This window comes from Gouania willdenowi, chromosome 17 (assembly GCF_900634775.1).
Source record: "Gouania willdenowi chromosome 17, fGouWil2.1, whole genome shotgun sequence".
Classification (NCBI taxonomy): domain Eukaryota; kingdom Metazoa; phylum Chordata; class Actinopteri; order Blenniiformes; family Gobiesocidae; genus Gouania; species Gouania willdenowi.
Window position 1 is genome coordinate 8,165,112 of NC_041060.1, and position 24,153 is coordinate 8,189,264.

At 38.1% G+C, this 24,153-nt stretch overlaps 3 protein-coding genes across 5 annotated transcripts in view; 1 reads left to right on the forward strand and 2 right to left on the reverse strand.

Moving 5' to 3' along the window:
• Positions 1–3,992, reverse strand: part of rasal2 (RAS protein activator like 2) — a 106,920-nt gene extending 102,928 nt beyond the window's left edge. For 2 of the 3 annotated variants that reach the window (XM_028473162.1, XM_028473163.1), the window contains exon 1: positions 3,260–3,992. In XM_028473162.1, coding sequence (XP_028328963.1) covers positions 3,260–3,386 — 127 coding nt within the window. In that variant the 5' untranslated portion in view covers positions 3,387–3,992. The remainder of the gene's footprint in view (positions 1–3,259) is intronic. The other variant, XM_028473161.1, reaches the window with a different exon arrangement.
• Positions 3,993–7,085: 3,093 nt separating this feature from the next.
• On the forward strand, positions 7,086–14,010 carry trnau1apb (tRNA selenocysteine 1 associated protein 1b). The gene is made up of 9 exons (XM_028473171.1): positions 7,086–7,281; positions 8,409–8,506; positions 8,637–8,736; positions 10,080–10,132; positions 11,145–11,273; positions 11,725–11,841; positions 11,942–12,227; positions 12,307–12,349; positions 13,321–14,010. Exons 1-9 carry the CDS (start codon positions 7,246–7,248, stop codon positions 13,452–13,454), a joined length of 996 nt encoding a protein of 331 aa, XP_028328972.1. The 5' UTR covers positions 7,086–7,245; the 3' UTR covers positions 13,455–14,010.
• fitm1l (fat storage inducing transmembrane protein 1, like) lies at positions 14,001–16,617 on the reverse strand. The gene is made up of 2 exons (XM_028473172.1): positions 15,562–16,617; positions 14,001–15,352 (listed from the first exon to the last, which is right to left on the reverse strand). The coding sequence occupies exons 1-2, from the start codon at positions 15,738–15,740 to the stop codon at positions 14,674–14,676; spliced, it is 858 nt and encodes a 285-aa protein (XP_028328973.1). The 5' UTR covers positions 15,741–16,617; the 3' UTR covers positions 14,001–14,673.
• Between the last annotated feature and the right edge of the window lie 7,536 nt (positions 16,618–24,153).

Consider the following 24,153-nt stretch of genomic DNA (forward strand, 5'->3'; position numbering starts at 1 on the left):
TTGATGGCGAGCAACAATCCTCTGAAGACCTCTTGCCATCAGAATCACTTTGGAGGCAGTCACAAACCTACAGACAGAGTTCAATTATTCATATTTTGTTCTCAAAAGCAGTTATAACAGTGTACTATCACAGATCAATGTCATGTGTCTTTGTTAACAGTAAGGATACAGTTAAAATCCATCACTAACTATATATATATTTTTAAATATGAAGTTTGTGCTTATTAAAAGTGAGTTAGTTTAATATAAATGAATTACTTTAACTACATACCTCTCAGCGCTCACTTCAACGGTGACCTCCTCAAAAGGTTTGAGGATGTCCGCTGTTTCCTGAGCAATTTCCCATTCCTCTGTGGACAGTGTGGATAGGGGTGCATTGATAAGTGCCAGGGTGGAGATGACTGGATCCTTGACATCAATGAACCTTTTCACCATATAAAATGTGGAATTCCACCTTGTAACCACATCCTGCTTCAAGCGCAGCTGCTCCTGGCCCATCTGTTGCTGTGTGGCCTTCAGCTTGTCTGAAGCAACTGTGCTTCTGTGGAAGTATTCCACCACAGCTTTTATTTTATGAACTGTACCCTGAACCTCTCTAAGTGCAGCTCTCACAACAAGATTTAAAACATGAGCAAAGCATGGTATGTGGTCCCAGTGCAGGTGGTCTCTCAGGGCTGCCACAATGTTGCTGGCATTGTCTGTGACACAAGCTACAACTTTGTCACTGACACCCCATTCATCTGCAACTCTCTTCAACTCACTTGCCAGGTGAGCAGAAGTGTGTCTGTCTGTCAAGACAAAACAGTCCAGGAGATGGGATGTCATTGCAAAATCCTGTACATAGTGGCAGGTCACAGACATGTAGCTTGTGGTTGTTACAGATGTCCAGCAGTCAGTTGTGAGGCATACAGCAGGAGCATTCTTGATTTTCTCCAACAACTCAGCTCTTATCTTTCCATACATCTTTGGCAGTAGAGTTTGAGAAAGTGTTTTCCTGCTTGGCAGAGTGTATGAAGGGTCCAGGGTCTTTGTGAATTCTTTGAAGCCTTTGTCCTCAACGATGGAGAATGGTTGATAGTCAGAAGCTATCATTTTAACCAGTGCTTCATCCAGTTTGCTCTGCCTGAGTGGATCCATTGGCCTTGTAATGTAAGTGCCCATATGTGTTTGTTGTGGCCTCCGTGGTCTAACTGCTGTTTGGGTGGTGGTGGTGGGTGCTGCTGGTGTACTGGATATTGCAGAAGCTGTAGCCAGTGTTGCAGCAGCAGTGATTTGAGGTCCAGATAAAGTGCTACTGGTGGAGATATTTGCAGCTGCTGCAGTGGCTCCATCGTCACTCTCCCCCCTCACTTGTGCTAACTGCACAGTTGGATGTGCCGTTTTAAGGTGTCTTCTCAAATTTGAAGTGCTTCCTCCTTGGGTTGATAAAATCCTTTTGCAAATATTGCATTTGGATTTAGTGGCTGAAACCTCACTGAAATGGTTCCAAATGTCACTCCTTTTCCTTCCACTCATTTTTCTGACCTGCTCAGACCCCTGTTGTTTGTGTTCTGATTTTACCTGGCACTTAATGTAAATGTAGGTGATGGGTGGGGGGATGGGTAACTGCCCATCATGGAGCCTTGAATGACAGTAGCGCTCAATTTGTGGCCCAGAATCACGTCACTCCTAGTAGTTCACTCTGTGCGACATTAAAATGTGACGAGGTGAAAAAAGCTATATCATTAGAGTCAAACAATTGCCACTTTGCACACAATTTCATGCCAAACCCCATTTAGCTCAGGTAGTAGAAAAATGTATAAATAATTACGCCAACTTGTGACGTGAATTAGTTTCGCACAGTGGGAGTGGATGCGACACCGGCATGTGCCGTGACTATAACCGAGTGAACCCCCTGTTGCGCTGTGTGAAAGTGTGTACGACTAATTATGCTCTCAAGTGCTCTTAAACCAGTATGCAAATTTGGGCTATGTGAGCTGCTGATCAGAGGCTCTAAAGTTAACATTTAGTGAGAATTTGTGGTGCGTTTCCACCTCCTTTTCTCATCCGATGCAAACCCGTTATGTAGGCTATCAGACTGACAGCGATACTGCAGCAGCAGACGAGCAGAGCAATACACAGATTAATATAGCGCAGGTAGACTTATATAAAAAATAAAAAAATCTCATGAAATTGTGACTTTTTCTCCGGACATGTCACAGAACACAGACGTGTGCAGAAAGTTTTGAACATGAGCAAAAGCAGAGTGGGTAACCGGAGCTATTAAGTGCAGCCTAGATGTTTAACGTAATTAAAATTATATTATTCAAATAAAAAAGGTTAAAAGAACCGGAGACCGCTGATTAGTTATGATTTCATGAATGAATAACGTATTGTGGTATTTTACTATTGTGTGGCAAATAACACAAAGTTAACACGTTGATATAATTTTCGAAAGTATTTATTTACAAACACATTCATTATATAGGCTATACAATAACACAACAAGGACTGAAGACCACTATAATTATGATTTCGTGAATAAATAATCTATATCGGGTGTCACATGACAAATAAACTGTAGATATCAGACATCAATCATTTCCTTGTTCAGCTCTCAGTCAACAGCCCCCCAGCCCCGTAGCTGTCTGAGCCACAGCTGTCACGTGACGAATGAACGAAAGAGCAATCCGTCATGATCCGTATGAACGAATCGTGAACGAACCGAACGAACTGCAGTGCTTGCTGCTCACAGACAGCCTGTCTGTCACGTGAGTAAAGAACTGGGACCTGAGAATGGATCCAGCTGAGTGAGTGGTGAACGAATCATTTCTGTTTCCTGTCTGCTGCTGACTGAGCTCATGCAGCTGCTGCCATGTGGCGAGAGAAGGTACTGCATGAAAATGAACGAATCGCTCCCTGAGAAGACTCGTTACTCCCGAGTCATATAAAAGATTAGTTCATTTTGAACGAATCGTTCACGAACGATACAACACTATTTGACACACGTGAACAAGAGTAACTTCAGGTAGAAACCCTAAAAAAAGACAGCCCAAAAATTATTTAGTCTTACTGGAGGGGATCAGGGCTCTATGGCTGACCTCTGACCTCTAGTATAGACCCCAAAGCAGCAGAGAGGATCCCTTCCATCAGGGGGAGGTGACCACTGGGACCTCGGCTTTGGCTTCTTCTTCTTCTACCTGTACCTGCTGACCCCGACCATGAACACTGGCACACCGCCATGGACACACCTGTCTGTCTCCCTCATTGTTTATCTTACCGTGAACTCGGAGCCAGCCCTGCTGCTGGGACACTGTGTCCACCAGGATCCGGTCCACCAGCGGGTCCAGGAGGCTCAGCCTGCCGTGTACAGACTCCACGTCGCCTGCCAACGAGTCCGTCTCCATATCCACACAAAAAACAACAACAAAAAAACTTGTTCAGAGAAAAAAAGGAAATCCCTCAGAAGTGTGTGTGATCCTGGAAACACGGTATTACGTGTTTGTACAGTTCTGGTAGGAGTTTAAAGTGTCTGTATGGTCCGTCATGGGTCAGTAGTGTTGCTTGTTCCGAGCTACTAGTTACTACTAGCCGTTAGCTGAGAGGAAAGCAGCCGGTGGCGGTCCGGCAGTAGCCCGGCTGGCTGTCCGTCATTGTTCCGCTGTCTCGGCAGAGCCTAAAGTTGGCTTTAAACTTCCTCTAAACACGCGTCCGAGTGATGCAGAGAAGCCTTTTCCCCTGTAGCAGTGAAACGAAGAACCAGAAACAGCTGTTAAACTGAGACACCGGACAGAAAGTGAGAGGAATGACTCTGAGCTGCTGCTGCTGCTGCTGCTGCTGCTCCACGGTCCAACCACTGAGCCGGGCGCGCTCCCGCTGCCTCCCTGTCAGGCGTGAGCGCGCAGGGTGGAGGAGAGAGGAGCAGGACCAGGAACCAGCAGCAGAGTTTATTAAACTTTTTATAAAAGCTTTAGTGCAATTCATGGTTGATTAAACCTGTGAAAAAACATTTATCCAAGTTTTTTCTTCCCACTGTCGCTGAATGCTTTTTGTTGCCTTTTTTCTTTCTTATCATGAATTTTATATTTTGATAAGCGCATTGAGATGACTTTGTTGTATTTTGCGCTATACAAATAAAGTTGAATTGTTCGTGTGTATCTTCAGTAAGTATAAGTAATTTATGTATAAAACGCTTTTTGCAGATAAAATCACAAAGTGCTGTACAGAGCTGTGGTGAAAATACAAGTGCAACATCATAATAGAATAATAAAACATATATTCATCATAAGAGCAGCATCATAAAAGGATTAACAAAAAAATAAAATCCAGTTAACTAAAAGCTTAAAATTGCAGGATTTTTGAAAAAAAAATGTTGTTCTTTGTGGAGTTTAATTGAAGTCGTGTATTTGGATTTCTACAACTGAATTAGTTGGTAATTTACACAATTATGATTTATGTTTTCTCTGTCATTTTTTACTTTCTCTTGTGGGCCACTTTGGATGTTCTAAAGGGCCGAATCTGGCCCCCAGGCCTTGAGTTTGACACATGTGCTCGACATCATAGACATTTCTGTGCTCTTCCTCTTTTTACTTCTTCTCTGCAGGCACAGCTCCATGCTAAACTGTGTGCACAAGGCAATTCAATGTCCTTTTTTCATGATTAAAAAGTGCGAGAGAAAAAAAAAACTTTAAATCAACAATAATATGATTAAAAATCTCCCCCTCAGTCATAAACAGTCGAAAAAATGTTTGTTCCAGTTCTTTGCAGCATAACAACTAAAAGCAGTCACCATGTTTATCCAAACAAAAGGTGAAAGAAAATAACAAGATAACTCAAATATACAAGATATATACGCTCGTGATAATAATTTTGGAACAGAAAAAAGAACCTTCCAAAAAATGCATTTCTGAAAACAACTGCGCTTTTATTTGATTTTAAGGAAGGATATACTGTACTTAGCCTATATGTGCTTATTCCGCAACATTTTCAACTCCCTAGGAATATCTAAAAAAAGAAAAAGAGGACTTTTAATATTGCAATATCTTGACAAAATATTCTCCAACGTTTAATAGAATTATTATAAACAAAGTTATCAAAATAATTGAATCTTTTTTTATTGAATACACATTAAAACTATAACCAATTTACACACCAATCAATATAATATACACTTAGATTTTAAAGACACAATGTACAACACCTACTGTATATTTAGTATAACATGTCTAAATACCATTTCTAATGCCACCCATCCTGAACACTCCGAAATAAAAACCTCCAAATGTTCATGTTTTCCCACCTCTAACCCAGCTTTGTTATTAATTTATATAAATGCATAAAGGTAACTCCTATTTCTCACTCAAAAATCTTCCCTTTACCCTCACATCATCCCTGATACTCACATCCATCTATTCCTCCCTGTCTCTTCTCTTCTTTACCTTTAATGCCAGTTGTTTGTTGTTGTAGATAGTTTACTATATATATTAATAGAGTATTAGGTCTTGTTTATTCAAAAAGTGTTGTAAGGCAGAGTTCAATCCAGCTTTCTATGGTTTTTTTTTTTTTTTTTAAGTTTCTGACATTAATATTGGGGATAAACTGAACTTTCTGTTAAATTCTCCCTGATTTGCATTGTGCCCAATAATATGGACTATGAAAACACAATGAACAGAAAACAATGAGAATGAAGTACATCAGAAGATAGATTTAAAAAACATAATTATATAGAATTACACACGCACGATTTGAGAAGAGCACAGAAGGGACACAAGGAGCCCTCTGTCTCTCCCTGCTGGTTTAATAGGTGTGTGACACATAATAATAATAATAATAATAATAATAATAATAATAATAATAATAATAATATATATCATCCTCTTTCTTTTAGAAAATTTTAGTCACTATTTTGTATATAGGTAGATTGTTCCCCAATACATAAAGATTGTCTTTTCAATGAGAGTGATGATAGTCTTTGGGAGTTTGGAACATGTGTAAAACGCAAGGCCCACGGGCCAAATCCGGCCCTTTAAAGCATCAAATTTGGCCTGTAGGAAAAAGTTAAAATGACTCATTGTGTAAATCACCAAATAATTCTATTGCACATATATCAGCCCCATACACATACACAATTTCTTGCGGGGGCTACCAATGTCCCTGTACTTACTTATCACATGACTGCATTCATATTGAAAAGAACAGAGCTGTAATGTTTTCTACAATGGTGCAATGTATCACCAAATTTCTCTAAATTACATCAAAATTGTCACAAAATGAAGGAAGTTTGAAGTGAAGATCCTGCAGAGACTATCTGTCATGAATTGCATGGATATGTTGATATTGTTTACATGTGGGAGACAGTGCAAACTAATGTGTAAATGCTTTTTGTGCGAGATTTAAAAAACAAACAAAAACAAAAAAACCCCCACAAATGTAGCTTTAATTCGACTTTTCTCGATTTTTGTCCTCACCCGCTTAAACTGCTTCTTGCCTCTGGGTGTCGCTGTTTTTCGTCTAAGGTAAGATGTTTTTAATGCTTCCTTTGCAGGACCTTTCAAAGTTATACCTCAGTGCCTTGTGTTGCTTCACATTAACATTACCTTAAATTTACTTGCAATACTTAATATTCGTAAAAGTATGGCAAATCTAATCATTAATCATTTATTTTTAATCATTTCCTTTTTAATAAGTGCATAGAACATGACATCATAAACAACAAAATAAAGAAAAAAATAAGGTTTATCAGTCTAGATTAAAGTGGTTACAAGGCAGTCTGAATTTTAATCTTTGAATAAATAATTTATCAAATTGAATGTGTGAACAGACTTCTTATTATCGATTCATTTGATGGATTATATGCAATATTTACACTGCAACGCTGAATGCTGTAATGTGTGGGTTAGTATATTGGGATTTAGATTTGCTTGGAATTTACCAAGCAAAATCATCAGATTAATTGTTTTACATAAAACAAAATTATATATATATATTGCTGTGAAATTATTGTACCTTTCAAATTAATTAAAATTTGTAAAATAAGTGCAGTAATCATTTATTTATGTATCATCTTATTTGGATAAGACGATTGCGTCATATCCCGGAAGTTGATGTGTTTCGTCACTGAGACGGAAGAGGACAACGGAGCGTGAGACTAGTCGGAGAACCACAAAGTTTTAAAACACAACCCACTGGTTTTTTTTTTTTTTTTTTTTCGGATACAAAACATCTAAAGGATAATTTTTAGTGTATATTCCTGTTCCGGGAAGCACAATGTTCAACAGACAGACCAGTCTATGGATGGGTGATGTACGTCTTTAAGAGCTGCTTTTAGCTTAGCCTGCTGTGCTCTTTGCTAGCTCTTGTTTTTAACAAGTTGGTGAGAAAGACGAGCTTTTGTTTGTTGCTCAGATAAATATTTGGCTTAATAATAAAGACTCCGCCAATGACGACATACATTAATAACAGTTTTAATAATCCACGTATGACTGAGTTTTCACAGCGAAGTTGTTTTGATAACAACAAACCTAAGTGGACATATGTTAGCTTCTTGTATTTGAACCGAAGCGATTTTAACGATTTCTTATCGAGAGGAACACATAAAAATAATAATAAAAAATGGCTGAATAATAAATTGTGTACTCATGCTTCTAGTAATGAATGCATTCAGAGTATTTGCATGGAAAAAAGTGTTGGTAAAAAAGTCACCTACAGTAGATGGCGATGTTTAGTTCATTCATTTCCTTCTAAACACAACGACATCTATGTTTATCGACTGCTAAGGGAAGCAAAAGAAAAGCTATTTTTTCGTTTGTTTGTTGATTTAAAGTGGGTTATAAACTCCTACCAAAGAAAGCTTGAATTCCCAAAGAGCAGTTTTATTTGAGGTAAATGATAAATTAATTTTTATGACATTTTTTAGCAAACAAAGAATTTGAGGCTTACAATAACGTCATTAGCAGTACCTTTCAGATTAATTATTTTATGCTGTATGAAACTTCATGAATGAATGAGCAGCTGGTATATTTTATCTCAACTTCAAAATGTATTTTGTTTTGTTTAGTATATTTGAAAAGCTTAATCATTTACAAAATGTTATCCATGCATTATTATTACAGGTAAATGGAGATTCCTAAAGCTAGACCAGTTTATGATTTTTGAAGAAAAATAGCCAGTAACAGTTTCGAGACTTAATCTTTTAATCTAAAAATGTAGTTCGTTTAAAATTTAGATTTATATCATTTTGAGACAAAGTTAAGAATTTGTTGTCTCTGTAGTGATAAGTTCCTGATTTTCCCCCAACAGATACAGTTTTCTAGCTGCAAAAAAAAAAAAAACATATTTTACAAAAGAAAAATGTGCCTGATTTAGTCGCAACTAAAGAACGTTACATTTTACATACCAATAACATACTGAATGTACCGGTATTTGTGCAGTTGGACCCCTACATGGATGAGAGCTTTGTTAAGCAAGCCTTTAGTGCAATGGGAGAGTCACCGTTTGGAGTAAAGATTATCACCCACAGGATAACGGGGTAAGACACTATCACTCTCCTTACGTCAACTGTTGAAACCAAATCCCATTTGATATTTGACTATTTTATTAAATGTAATTCTAATTATTTTTGGAGACACGTGGCTGATGGTGTGTGTTGTTGTGTGCAGCGGCTCAGCAGGATACTGCTTCGTGGAGCTGGCTGATGAAGCGAGTGTTGGTCGCTGTGTTCAAAAACTCAATGGAAAACTTGTTCCTGGCTCAAACCCGGTTAGTTTGATATTTTAATCACTAAATATCATCACGTTTTTTTTTTTTTTTTTTGTCCTAAGAAATCAACAAATTCATGTTGAGAATGTCTTCCTTCCTTTCCTCTTCATGTTAACACCGTGTTGACAGTGAGTTAGGAAACTGGCACCAGTGAATAATGATGTCAGCATTTTGCTACGCAAACAACATATTCTTGTGTAAATGTCATCGCATAGCAGATTTGTTTGATTAATTAAACCTGGTATGTTTATTTAATATCAAAATAGAGATTTTGTGCTCAGGCAACTGTATTGCTAATATAACTGTGAGGTTATTTACTGGTATTATGACACGTGTCAAACTCAAGGGCCGGGGGCCAAATCCGGTTTGCATATCTGGTAAATTTCTATTGGAACTTCCATCCATCCATCCATCCATCTTCATACCCGCTTATTCGCGTTTAACAGGGTCGTGGGGTCTATGGGAACTTAAGCTGAGGAAATTTGGCAATATTAAAAAAAATTGAAACTTGTCATGGAAATTATTTATTGAAATTTAAAATAACCGTTTCCTATGCAAACAAATATTGGCCTTTATGCAAAATAATAGACTATAAAAAACAACATTTCAACAGAATTATTTGGAAGTAGAACTTCACAATTATTCAAGTGGAGTTTCATTGAATTTGTGACATATGCAATGCAATATGCAGGGTTTGACAGTTTTCCTATGCTTGTATAACACGGTGAAAGTCAATTTTTACTCTCAAATTGTTGAAAGAAACCTAATTTTTTTCCAAAATCCTGCTCAATCCTCAAATTATTTGACAAAATTTCCTCAAATGAAATAAATATATTCACTACCTGTCACCTATTGCCGGTGCCTTATATACTACATACTTTTATATGGAAATGCAAAGTAGAACTACTGTTGAATATGTTCAATTCCCCACCTCTGTGGCCCACTTGAGGTCAAACTTATCTGTATTTGGCCCCTGAACTAAAATGAGTTTGACACCCCTGTATTATGATATATATTATGAACAAATATACACATATTTGTGTAGTGTTGTGAGCCACTTGCTGTTTTGAACCTCTATGGTGTCCGTGTGGGCCGGCCTGTATCTGCTGCTGATGGTGGCCCAGAGGCTGCTTGTACATGAGTGCACTTTGTTTGAAGCTGGTGAATAGAGTCTCTGGTAGGAACTAACTGAGGAATGGGCTAAAGGCTGGTCTGGTTGGTGAAGGTATGTAAATTAAAGAAAAATAACCACAAATAACGCCACTTTCTGTTTCCAGCAATATCGGCGCTGTACGTGTGAAACGGGTTGAATTCATTGTGTGGTTTCTCTTCTCTCTGTGCAGCCGCGGAAATTTAAGCTCAATTATGCCACGTATGGGAAACGGCCGGAGGCAGGGTAAGGCTTTTACCCTTTATTTTCAAAATCCAAATCTTCTTTCTTTTTGGAATGAATTACATCATCTGCTGTTTCATTTTTTTCTTAACCCTTTGTGTGAAGGGTGTCCCCAGGGTTCTCACCAGGAATTTTTAACAGCGTAGGAGATTATCTAAGTGTTGTAGGGAGGGCTGGAGGCTTTCCTTCCCCAATTTTGAAATTCATAACCCTTTGAAACACTATTTCCTGCAATTTGCGGGCAACATTTTGTGAAGTAAAGCCAAAGTGTAATACTGTCTTTGTTGCAGATTGCTATAAATTACCGGTAGGTATTTTCACGACGGTACCAATTAAAAAAGGAAAAAAACAAATGCCGTAGTAATCTTGGGGGGGCTACCATTGTGCTGGCGAGAAGCCTGAGGAAGACTGGCAGTTGGCAGTCGAGACATGTCAGGAGATCTAAATTTCCTGAGAAAAAATGTCTGAATAAATGAGAAAATTTGTATCTGATTATATCAACTGCATCCAACATCTCCAATATAATATATATTGGATTTATGAAAAATTAGTTTTCAGGATCTTCTAGATTTATTTTGATTTGTTTTATTCAATTGTAGAATATTCTTGTGTTTAAGGTTACATTGTATGTAATGCATTGGTTAATAATAAATGGGTATGTTTTTCCTACTGTTGCTGACTAATGTTCTGTTTCAGTAACATTACTGGATCAAGCCTTTTCTAACAATCCACACTACAAAATAAGTAATAAAAGCATGTATGATTGGTGCTGATAATGTATCGGATCAATATCGGCATTGGCCAATACTTAAGGACGTAATATTGGTAAAGTAAAAAATTGTATCAGGACATCTCCATGAATACTAAATATGGATTATTTTCATAGAGCAGCACTAAAACATTAAATTTGTCTGCACTTTGACCTTTAAACATCTTGTCAAGTATTTCCAAAGTCATTTTGTGACCCGGCGTCTCTGGATTGTGATATCTAATCAACGTTTTTTTCTTCCTGTAGCCCAGAGTTCTCCATCTTTGTGGGTGACTTGGCCTCTGAGGTGGATGACTTCAAGCTTCATCAGGTCTTTGAGAAATATCCGTCCTGCAAAGGAGCCAAAGTAGTTACTGACCAGTACGGATACTCCAGGTACGTCAGCTCTTGCCCGTGAACCAGGCAGCTCTGGACCAGAGGAAATGTTTCAACTAGTCTGTATAGCATGAAATAAAAGTTCTCGAAATATATTTCTTGCTAAGTGCTATTTCAAAAATAACGAGTGTTCTGTGTTGTGATTTGTTGAGATAGCAGTGCTTTGGACGTTTGAGCAGCAGTTGCATCATCATCTTTTTTTGATCAAAGCCTGAAGGAATGTTTTTCTTGCCGTCTTACACTGAAACTATTGTTTTCCCCATATAGGCTAAGCAAGAGCAACTCACAATTCAAGTGATGCTACCTCATGTTAAAAGTAAAACAACAAGTTTCAGTTCTACCATAATAATACCCATTATATTCAGTTCTCTTTATAAGTGGCTTTTTAAATGCCAAGTACGCATTGTGCGTCGGTGCGCCGAAGGAGGTGTGACTGTGCTCTGACTTGCAGAGGCTACGGCTTCGTCAAATTTGGAGACGAGAGCGAACAGAAGAAGGCGATCGAGGAATGCCAGGGTACGATGCTCGAAGGGAAGGCGCTAAGGCTCAGTGTCGCTGTGGCTAAAAGGTGAGACACACTGGGCAAGGCTGAGAACCCTTGTTATTTATCTAAAACTATATTTGCATGCTGTATTCATTATTAAATGTTGTATCATGTTGTTTTCCAGTCAGAAAATGACCCCGTATCAAGCTGGCCAGGGCCAGACTTACCCAAATTACCATAGCAACTACAACCAGAATCCATCTGGTTACTACGGCAGCCAAGGTAACGGACAGGCAGGCTACTACTCCCAGTGGGGAGGCTACGACCAGTACAGCGGCTACAACACAGACTACAACAGCACGTACAACACTGGATACAACTACGGGATGTATGGATACCCACCACCAGGTCACATGATGCCACCGCCACCCATGGGTGCACCTCCCACTGACGTGTCAGGAACTGGAGAGGTGAGGGAAACCTGTCTGCATATAAAAGATTTAAAGAATGAGAGGAAACGTGTGGTAAACGAGTGCGATTCTCTTGCAGGGCCAGGGAGAGGTTGAAAACGGAGATGACGACAATCCAGAAGGTCAGACTTGTTTTCACTTCACTCTAGTAGACAGAAGTCTGGGATGGGGGGTTCTAAGCAGAGCAGAGACCATATGGCAAAACTACAACTTCCGGTGTTTCATATAAGGCAGGGGTTCTCAACCTTGGGGTCAGCACGCCATTTGGGGTCGCAAGAGTATATATATATTTTTTTAACAATTTGAGCCCATTTCTGTTTATTTTTTACCTTTTTTGCCCCCAACTACACCAAATCTGCCATATTTTAACCTATTCATCACTTTTAGTCATTTTTTTGATCCGTTTATTGCATTTTTGCCATTTCTCCATCAAATTTCAATGCCTTTTCTGCACATTTTTTCCAATTCCATCACATTTTTGGCACTGATGAATGCTTTCCACCACTTTTCCCACCTAATGTTGCATATGTTGACCCATTATTGTCACTTTTAAGCTATTTTCACCATATTTCATGCTTATTGGACAATTTAAACAAATTTAACTAACTTTTTAAATTACATTACTGGCACCTTTTTTGGGGGGGACACGGGTTGCAAACGTTGAGAACCACTGATATAAGGAAACATGTACTTCTTGTTTTACTGTTGACATTCTTAGGCTTGATAAACTTTATAATGTGTGCATCATATCTGATGCATGCAAACAACTACATTTAAAATGCAGTAATATTAGAAGTAATTTAGTGGGTTAGATTCGTTTGATATTAACATATTTTCTGAGTATGTATGTTGCTTTCATCTCAGTGTATCTAATTCATTAAAATAAAGAATAAAATAGATTTTTTGAGGTTAAACCGACTGTAAAGCAGATAGTATCAGATCAACTACTAATGGATTTTTTTTTACCGGGCTAAGATTTACTCTGCAAGTTAAAATACTGCAGAAAAAACATTGAAGAAATTTCTGGGCCCACCTTATCGCCCAGGGTTTTTTTTTGTTTGTTTGTAAATCAAAGCCTTTGTGTGTGTTTCAGAGCCGATCCCAGAGTGCAACGTCGATCTGTGGAATAAAGACTTCATGCAGCGAAGTGAGGAGCTCTATGATGCTATGATGAACTGTCACTGGGAATCTCCAGACTCAGATGTCCCAGTTTCATCCTCATCTTGATACATTTTCCTCTACTTCCCATTTTACACACAAGTGTTTGTGTTTTGATTTGATATCTTTAAAGTCAACCGTCACATTGACAGCCTGATGTCAGCGTCTATGGGTTCCTGTTTACCACGTTGGTAATAACCAAGAAGTTTGAAGGAAAAAAAAAAAAGACTATCCTGAAGGGACACACTGAGTGTTACGTGTTTGGATTACGATCTTTTATTGTCATTGAGAAACAAACACCAAACTACTTGTTTTGGTTGATGGTGATTCTTTTTTTTTGATGTGCAAAACTTAACTTCAAGGGGTTTTAATCTGAAGACGTGAACAATTTTATGCCTTTATTTTGATGCTCTTCCTGTCTGCGTGGATTTTGTGTATGTGTGTTGTTGGATTTCACCTGATGAATTTATTAACCATTATTGGTGGGCAGATGATAACCACACCAGAAATGTTATTTATCTTCATACAAGTCTATGTAACCAATAGATAAGTGAAGTTTTGTACATAAATTCTTTTGGGAGATTTTTTTATAAATAAATTCAGAGGGAAATCTGCTCTGATGTCAGCATTTTTTATTTTCTTTTTTTAAATTGTTAACTCAGATGAAAGAGATGACGCAGAAACCAGTACACCTATTTAATGTTGTGGAACTGAACAAGAAATCCTTGTGGTTAGTAATTAAAACTCAGAAGATTAATGTGGGTTCTTTATCCTTTCATATTTGGAAGATCTTACCTATGCTAATTTAAGGGCACAAGGCAGGAAACATCTGAACATGTTGACAGTCCATCACAGTGTTAACACACACCGTAACAAAAACCATGAATGTTTGGTGAGAACATGCAAATCCTTTACCAGTCTCCTTAAGCAATAACCAAAACATTTTTAGACAACTTAAAATAAAGTGCTATTTTTTTGCTTCCAAAATCCACACCAAAGTCCCTTAAAATTGATTTTTTTTTTTTTTTTTTTTATTGTGTTGAGCTCTACAGAGTGTGATGATTTATATGCCCTTATTGAGTGATATTGCACAAAGAGAAATTCAAAACCAGCCAGTGTTACTGGGAATATTGGACAGTTAATTTCATTTATTTTTTCCTCTGTTGGATTTCTGCGTGATGAATGCAGCCTGTGTACGAGTCCTTCAGCTTTGTTACACTATCAGTGGTGAATTGTTCTAAATCATGTCCGTATGAATCTATTGGTTTGTTAGAGTTAAATTTACAGATTAACTGCTGTGATCATGGTTCACCTGAGCCTCCCCTGGTCCAGTGCTGCAGGATTTGGAGTTAAGCAGCCCTTGACCAGGTCTTCCAGGGCAGTACCAGGTCGGGCCCAGGCGATACCAGCCCTGATAGAGTCCCCTCCAGCTGAGACAGCCCAGTGCGCCCCCAAGCAGCTGGGTTGGGAATTGAGGAAAATAAGCTAAGAGACAGAGAAGCAGGAAAATCCATAGACCAAGCAGGATAACACAGAACAGGAAGAGGATCCTCAGGGGGCCATCAGAGATCCCCCCGAAGCTCAGGTAAGGGCCAAAAACAGCCATTTCCTCGGCCAGTAGGAGACAGCACAGACACAGTAGGAAGACATCCTCAGAGACCTCATACCCCCTCCATAGCATCCCCGCTTTCAGACACTCGGACTTGGTTTCGTCTTCTCTCAGCACCAGCAGCGGCTGCCCGTTAGTCACCTCTAGGCCAGAGGTCAGAGGCTCGTAGCAGCTTCCTGTAGCGTTTTCCAGAAGGTCCAAGAGTTTGCAAAAACTGAGCCAAAGTCCACCTGCCAGCCCAAGCCTGGAGAGGTGACGGAGGGAAAGAGAGAGGGAGCGACGGATGGAGAAGGAGAGGAGGAAAATGAAAGAACCCACAAAGATGCAGGTCCAGCCCCAACCAGAGCGTAAGAACATCCTAAAGAAGCAGAAGAACATCACATTGGTGAGTCCGGACCCAATGTGGAGGAGCAACACATGGCATAGATCAGCTGAAGGTTAGATGTAGGAGATGGACCTTGTTCTAAGGCATTACCATTAAGGGTTAGTGACAAACTCACCAGACTACTGGTAATATTTTGTCTTTTTGTAGAGTGTCAGAGTTCATTCCTGCAAACAATAACTCACCTGTACAGAAAGTGGCTTCTTTTGGCAAAGATGCTGTGTGGAGACACCCAGAGACTCAGCGCGGGACCGAACATCACCAGCACAGACAGCAGAAGGTGGAAATGCTTCCTGAACACCTTGTTGCCCAGAACCCTGGCTGCCAGGTTCGTCAGGACCACCAGCACAGTGTTGAGGAACATCTTGGTCCAGAAGAAAAAGCCTTCAGTGAGATTGTAACCGACGAAATGGGAGTAGTGACTTAGTCGAGCACTTTGTGAAGAAAGAGCCAACAGGGCTTGTGTACAAAGGTTATAGAGGTTGTAATCCTCTGCAGAATGCACCTCTCATACAGAGGACTGGATTACTCCTAATGCAGATATGCATTGAAAGTAAAGGCAAATTGTTCCGGTCTTCCAGCAGATTAAAAATGTAGAAAAAAAATTATTGACGTGGATCAGTCGCTTCAGATCAGATCCATTAGTGCATCAACGTTTGGTTCCACAAGTGTTGCAGGAAAAGTGAAAAGTCCAGCGATGTAGAGCACTAACACTTCAACTACATCCATGTATGAGGCATGCACTGCATTACATGAACGAAGTGACAACTGGCCCTGCAGCGTTCCACAGATTCTAAATAAGTGCACAACATGAAATCCAGTCCTGAAATTCCTCAGGTCCAGTCAGCACCTTCTGTTGACCCAAAGATGTCTTTAGATGTCTGCTTTTAAAAAAAGAATCCCAGTGCTTCTGGTTTCTCTCTCCAGCTTTCCTTCTTTAAGGTCACTTCATTTGTGTCACTGCTGTTCTACATCCTGGGTTTTGCAGCTCCATAAACTCTTGGAGCCACCTTCACTGTAACTGTATCTTCCACGCCTCACTCTGTCATTGACAGCCGTCCTCTCTCCAGTTTGTAAAAATACACTTTCCTGCCTTGTCATCTGCCTCCTGGGCTGGAAAGGTGTCAGGTTTCTCCAGCCGAAGCAGCTGAAGGTTGAACCAAAGGCACTGATTGGGAGTCACTAATGTCACCTCAATACAGAGTTGGCATGAGATGCTGACTGTAAAAATGCTGACAGGAGCTATGAATTAGAAGTGTGATCAATTAGGTACAAAGTGTTACGTGAAGTTTGCATGTTGATGAGTATTAATAGACATAACCTTTGTGCTGCAATCACAGCTGAGACTCAGCTGTTGCAGCAGAACGTCTGTCAATCACAGACAAGTCAAACACAAACACACACTGTCCTCTGTTTCGTTCTCTTTACTTTAGCTTTTAAGTTGCTTCAGAGTTCTTTGGTAATCCCAACAGTTACCTTTAAACACAAAGCCAAGCCTACACCCTTTAACTGTTCTTTAGTTTTGCCATCAATTTGGCTTTAAAAAAATAAAATAAATCAATACAAATATATTAATGTTTTCCTCTCTTGCCATGAAACACCACTGATGTCTGTGATCAATAACTACCGGAAACTTTACTACTCATGACCAAAAACAGTGATTTATCCAACAATTTATCTTGGTTTCAGTAACTTTCACGGCTGATAAAGTCTTTATATGAATTAATTTGATAAAAGGGGGATAACCTAACTAAGCAGGGGTTATTAGTAAATTGTTATTTTGAGGTTTTGCTGAGGTGTAGCTGCATCCTATGGTTACAGTGATAACAGTCTTTGGCGCAACAACAGGACCACCTAGTGGAGGCTCTGGGTCTCTAAAACCTGAACACATGGTTCTTATATTTTACATTTTCTGTATGAGAAAAATATAGAACATTAAAGAGTAACTAACCCCTTACTTTCTGCTGACCTGGCACTAGGAGGGAATTTTTAGAAAATGCCTTGATTATGGGCGTTACTTCTGTAGCAGTAAGCCACACCCCCAAGTTTGCACTTCGACAAATAGATGATACATAAAGTCTGTAAGGCACCGACGATATCCAAGCAATAAGTGACAGATATCAGTCCCAGCAGGATTTTCTCTCTTTTTTTTTTAAGTCATTTAAATGATTTTGTGACTTTTTTTTTTATTTACATTTTCAGGAAATTATGTGAAATAATTGCAGGAAAATTGAGTCATTTGAACAATTTGAGATTTAAATTGACTACAGTCATGTGATAAAATTGCAGTTCTTCAAATATTGTGAAAATAAGCGTATTTAGAAGGGCTAAGAGATTTTCTGTCTTTTCATTTTACTTTCTCCAGCGGGCCGAATTGGGAGCTTTCAAGGGCCGGACACGTGCTGTGGGATGTTGTACATTATGCTGTTAATTGTCCCAACTTAATTATGGTGTATCATGATACATGGTTATATTATTGTGTTTACACATAACTATCCTTGCCACTTTAAACATTCATATTACACTGAAACAAAAACATGACACGATATATCATAGTATGACTTAAACAGAGATTTTTAATGATTGTATCATTGATTTCAAACTATTATCTTTAAAAACTTGTTTTAATATAATTGCTCTTGCTGCACTGATTTAAAAATGTGATATTTTCTACTGTTTTTTATCAACTTGTGTAGCTTATCTAATGCTAGCACAAAAAGTAAGGAATTACATTTCTTTGTTCTTTGCTTTATGTATAAAAAGTGTTTTTTGAGGTTCTCATTGACACAGTTTAACGGTGTAGGCCAACTGTATCTGAATTTGGGAGTTGTTTGGGTTACTTTTGTTGACTGAGAGCTACTGTATATCTTCCACTTGTGGTTGTATCATTTATGCACAGCTTTTATCAGCTCTTATTTAAGTAGAACTCTCCATGAATGCTATCAAGCTGATAGCATTCATGGAGTAAGAAAGTCCTGGCAGTGGGTTTGGTATGAGGTTAAAGAGAGAAAGGTCACATGAGGAATCAAACCAAAGGTCTAAAAATATAATCCATCACACCACATTATCACATGTCTCAGAGTAAAACTATGATAAAACAGTGGTGAGGGTGAATTAGTTGAGGTATTTTGTGTTTGTTTTTTTGCACTCTGACAGTTGAAATGATGAGGTTGGTTTTAATACTGATTATTGAAGTCTAATGATGTTCACATTAATAAAAATGGACTTACAGAGGAAGAGGATAAGTGGAAATACTAGATCTTATCATTTCTACATATACAAGTGAATACGTGATCATTTCTAATCATTCACTTGAATACATGCATCTTTATAGTATATATCATTGTGATTATTTCTCCATTATAAGGCTGAAAGGGCCCTGGTCTGTCAAAGCATGAAGTCAATAGAAGACTAGTGATCTTCAATGTCCAATAATATTAGAAATACTAATCACCTACAATAGTAATAACAACAACAGTAACAAGATCACTCTGAGAGCAAATCTCTGCCAAGTTTAGAGGTACTGTATCTACAGTACCCTCCAGATCATCTCCAAAATCAAACAGGTTCTTCCTTTTGACACCAAATTTCATTTAAATCCATTCAGAACCTTTTGAAATATTCTGCCAACAAACATCCACATCAACAGACAGACGGACGGACAAACGACAGTGAAAACATTACCTCCTTCGCGGAGGTAATAATAATAATAATAATAATAATAATAATAATAACATTGATAGTAACAATCATCCTTAATCCTTCTTTTGAAATGGTACATACAAACTGTATGGGCCATTGATGTAATTTCAACAAATGGCCCACGTACTTCGGTCTCAATTGAGAAAATTTAGAACAAGAGAAATGTGTTCATAATAAATATGTTTTAAAAAATAAATGTTTTTCTGATGCAATGGTTTTTATGTTACTAGTGAAAATCTAATAAACAATAAATAATTATGAAACACAGTGGCACGTTATAATGACCTCATGTAAAGGATTTTCAATATTCCTGAGTGATGAAATAGCCCCAAAGTTGGGGTCCAAATTAAAAAAAATGAAGAAGTCACATAAAGCGAAATTGTTTTATATCCTAAGTGTAATCTTTATACTATAAATTAAAACTTAGATTTTTTTTCTTACATTCCCACATTCAGTTAGTGTATAGGTCAATGAAAATAGTAAAAAAAAGAAGAAAAAAAAGAATGTTTTTCAGATTTCAAGAGACTGTCACTCAAGAACAAATGCATATACAGTATATGTGACTAATCATTAGTGATGAGAACAGTCTATGTACTTAGCTCAAAGACGATCAAATTACAGGATCTGAGGCATATGTAAAGTTGTTTACTGAAGGTCCAAACATGTTTGAGCCCTAAACCCAGACAAACTTTTTCCAATTCTGAGGGGCTGGTATGTCCGCCAGATAGAATGTATAGCAGATGTTTTTGTCCATTCTGAGAGAGTAGGTGGAGCTGTCTTACTTCACCAATTTCAGTTTCCTATGTGATGTAGTTCCTCAGATATTGGAAGCTGAAAATGGAAGAAAAAAAAAAGACGCATGAAAATCGACACATTGGCCATATCTCAAAAAGGTTTTCATCCTATCAAACTAAATTTTAATTGGTAAAAATGTCAGAATATTTTGAGACCGAAGTGTGTGGGATGTCCTGAAAATTTGTTGAATTTACATGGAATGACCCGTATAGACCCCTTAAAGGCCCACGTAAAACAGGAAACGCTGCAGGCTAAAGACTGTGGAGGCTAGTAATGTTACAGCTTTGTTCTGTGTTTGGGTGCCAGAATAGGAGGAATAACTTTGGTGGACGTAAATTAAAGTTTTATAGGAATCCAGCGGACACTCGTGCTTGGAAAATATGACGATAGATGTGGTTTGGCCTCCAGGAAAAGCCCTGCCCAACAAAATATGTCACAATGTTGACAAACAATCAAAGGGTCAATACAACATTGTCTATGTGGTCCACCTACATTCACAAGCGGTGACCGCTCTTAAAAGTGTTGCTAGTTCCCTGGTCTTAAAAAGCCATAAATGTTAGTCTTTGTAGCAAAGCCCCAAAGCTTTTCCACATAAAGCCGCTGATCCCTCACTGAGTCTCCAGAGATTAATCCAGCTCATTCTCCAAACCACATCTGTAGTCTTCTCACAACCAACAAATGTGTTACGGAAATAAAAGTGATTAGTGGTGGTTCCATTTTCAGCTACGGTTGTTTTCCTCCTGCACTAGTGTTAGGGTTTCATTAATAAAACGTCTAGCCAGAGCGAGATGTTTTGCTCACTTTTGGGGATTCCAAACCCTTTAGGTTACGTTTAATACAAAAGATCTGCAATCACATTGCAAATAATACTGCAAAACATTAATAACAAGATGATCTTTTAAATATTCATAAGCCTATTTATGAAAACAACAAGAAGTACTGTACATGTTGAAAAAAATTTTCAAGCGAAAATAACACGACTATGAATATTTGAAAAAAAAATACAAAAAAAAAAAAAAACAGGAACAAAATATATTGATATTTACCTTTATTTAATAAAAACTCAACTATAAGTTTGTTACATGGGATCCAATCAGAACAGACAGATTTAGTCAACTGAAATCTTAATAACTGAAATAGTCTTGATGACTACATTTTGACTAAAACTACATTGTATTTTAGTCAAAAGATGTCTAAAAATGACTAAAATAAATAGCTGTCAAAATTAACACTGCAATTTTCCTTCATTTATTGATCTTCAACATCTGCTTAAATCCAAGGTTGAGAATGGTTTTCTCTGAAAGCACACACATCTCGCCGACGTCGGCACGATGAATGAAGTTGCATCAGCGAGACGTATTATGGAGAGCGTCTGCTCATTGGGCAGATGTCGCAGAGACATCGGCAATGTTTGGACAATGGATTAAAGATGCTCAGCGCGGCCTCTCTACAACTTATATTAACCTTTATTTAGCTCACATCATTCAATTAGTATAAATATCTCCATATCCATAGTCGAGTATTTACTTAAATCTGATAGGAATATGGCAATATCAAACAAAAAAACAATATAATACCACTAAAGAGCTTATTATGTGTGGACAAAATAAAGAGACACAGTTCATGATCATAAATGTATTTTCAGCAGCATAGCCAAAAGAGCCCCAGCACAAAAACAGCTTCATGGAAGTGACATTTTACAGTTCAACAATTTTATAAGTGGTATCACCGATTTGGAGGAAAAAAAAACCACACAAAATGACGCATTAGGAGTAGAATGCTGACGCATGATCTGAGGCCGACATCGGCGAGACGTATGCGTGCGATCTGGGTTATATCTGTAGGAGATAATAATTGGTGTAGCTACAGTATTTGCTCTGCGTTTTAGGTTAGTGAAGCTCTCACTTGTGACAAGACAATGACATTCAATGTACAAGGGAAGAAAACAGGCTGAAAAGTGAAGGTTAACTTTATTGGACAATCAATGTATCAATAATTTACCCTTGTGCTGATCAAGGTCATAAAAACTAACAGCACATTTCTGTTCCCTAACTATAGAATACATCACAAGAAAAATAAAATCCTGAAACAACTTCATTGTGAGATTAAATCCAATTTAAGGATATTATATTTATATTTTGAAAATCATTCATGTTATAAAAGTAGTGTCACGATGCCCATAGCATTTATTTAACACTTTGAGATATTAGAGATCCCTGAGGCTCTAAAGTGGGTTGAGTGTGCGTAAACTAAACCATGTTGTCATCACATATGATCTAATAACCTCACAAACACCAGGGACGGTCAGAACAACTGTTCTCTGAATGACAGCTGATGCTGCATGTGATACGAATTATAAACTTCCATCACTCACCATTTATTCTTTGAAGTCTGTTTATGGCTGTCAACTGGAACCATGAGGGATGATAGAGCAGTTACTGCTAAGTCACACAACCTGTACCGACTACCAATCTACCTTCTACTATCGCTCCTTTTCTCCCAGTGACACAGCTGAAGCTTGTTAGTGTACCACAGTCATTAACTCTCCAGTCCTGATGGGAAGAGTGACAAAACATCCAGTTAGCATAGTGGTTCCCAACATTTTTTGGATTGTGACCCCTACTTTTATATCACAAATTTATGGCAACCCCAAATATTTTTTTCTATAATTACTTTTTGATCATGTTTGTTCTACTGTGTAACAAATAGACCAGGATTAGTGCACAACGTGACAAGATGCACTCGCTCAGATATTTTTAGAATGTATTTTTTGTGTCTTTTTCTCTTTCTTCCTCTTTTATACTGTATTTTATTTGATTTATATTTGAGAAATGCATAAACTCTCCTTTCTCAAAAGATCAAAGTAAAGGCAGAGTAACAGAATTTAAACAAACTCCACTAAAATGTAACCACATGATCAAATACGTGACTGACATTTAAAAGGTCACTTGGGGAAACATTCCAGGTAATGGCAATCGTAGAGAGGAAGCCTTTAAATATAGCAACCAATCACTGCCATGTGACGGTGATTGGGGTAAAAGCATGACAACAGATGCCTGCCTGTAGTGGTAAATACTGTATGTTGTAGTGTAAAAAAGCACCTGGACCTGCTTTTTGTCTGAGCTCCCACCTTGAGCCCAAAAGTGACAAAAGACTAGTCTAAAAATATTAGGATTTATGGTCCCTTTGCTTTTACAATGACTGTATTAGATTAAATTAACCCTCCTATTATCCTAAAATATTACTAACACATTTTACCCTTGGGGTTAAACTGACCCCTGGGATATTTGCCTTCCTTTTGTGTCAGGCTCTTCGTTTATTTTTTAAATACATAAATAACCCCTTGATAATGAAACCTTGACCTGTTCACTAGCGCCACCATCGGGCCAAACTTTTAAATTTGAATTAATTTATCATGAATAGTTTTCATCCAAATCTTCTCAAATTTACTGACAACATTAATGACCACTAGAGTATGAACCCTAATGGTTGTGGCGATGATATGACCTGATGGCGCCACCATCAGGTCAAACTTTCAGCTTTAGAGTTAGTATATCTCAATAATCTTTCTAATTTGAGGTGCATATTCATGACTCTCACAGAATGGATTGTATCGAATGATGTTGGTGAACCACCCCCAACATGAAACATGAAGCAAAAAATTAAGTCAACTATTATTTTTTTGAATGATAAACATTGAATGCAATCAAATTGACCCCAAGGATAATAGGAGGCGTAAGCAGTAAAAATGCTCAATATTAAATTGAAAAACCTTCATGTAAAACTGTATAAAACAGCAGGGATGCTGTTGGACTGAATTGAATATGGGAATAAATATGTTCAGAATTAGAATTAGAAATAATTATTCAGAGGGAAATTACTTAAAATCTTAGCTTCTCATTTATTATATAATCTAATTCTATTTTCTTCTTTCGTATTGTCTGCTTTGAATCTGGATTGTGTGAATGATCATTCTCCTCTTTGTGACAGGGCGAGGTGTGGCAGACAGTGATGGAGATGGAGAGGGCGCTGGGCTGAGTCACAGGCGAGGTATGCCAGAGATATTTCCTGGCACTGCTCCCAAAAAATCACATTATTTTGGATGAGGGCAACATTGGAGCAGAAAGGGCAGCCAAACATCACAAGAGCGACTAGTCACAAGTTATGAGAAAGATGGAGATTACGTTATCTGGGGTTGTATATTAGATGCCTGCTTCCCCTGCACATTTGACAGCGGTTCACTCATCTCTTGGACTCTGTAAGTCTTCTAAACTGCCTTT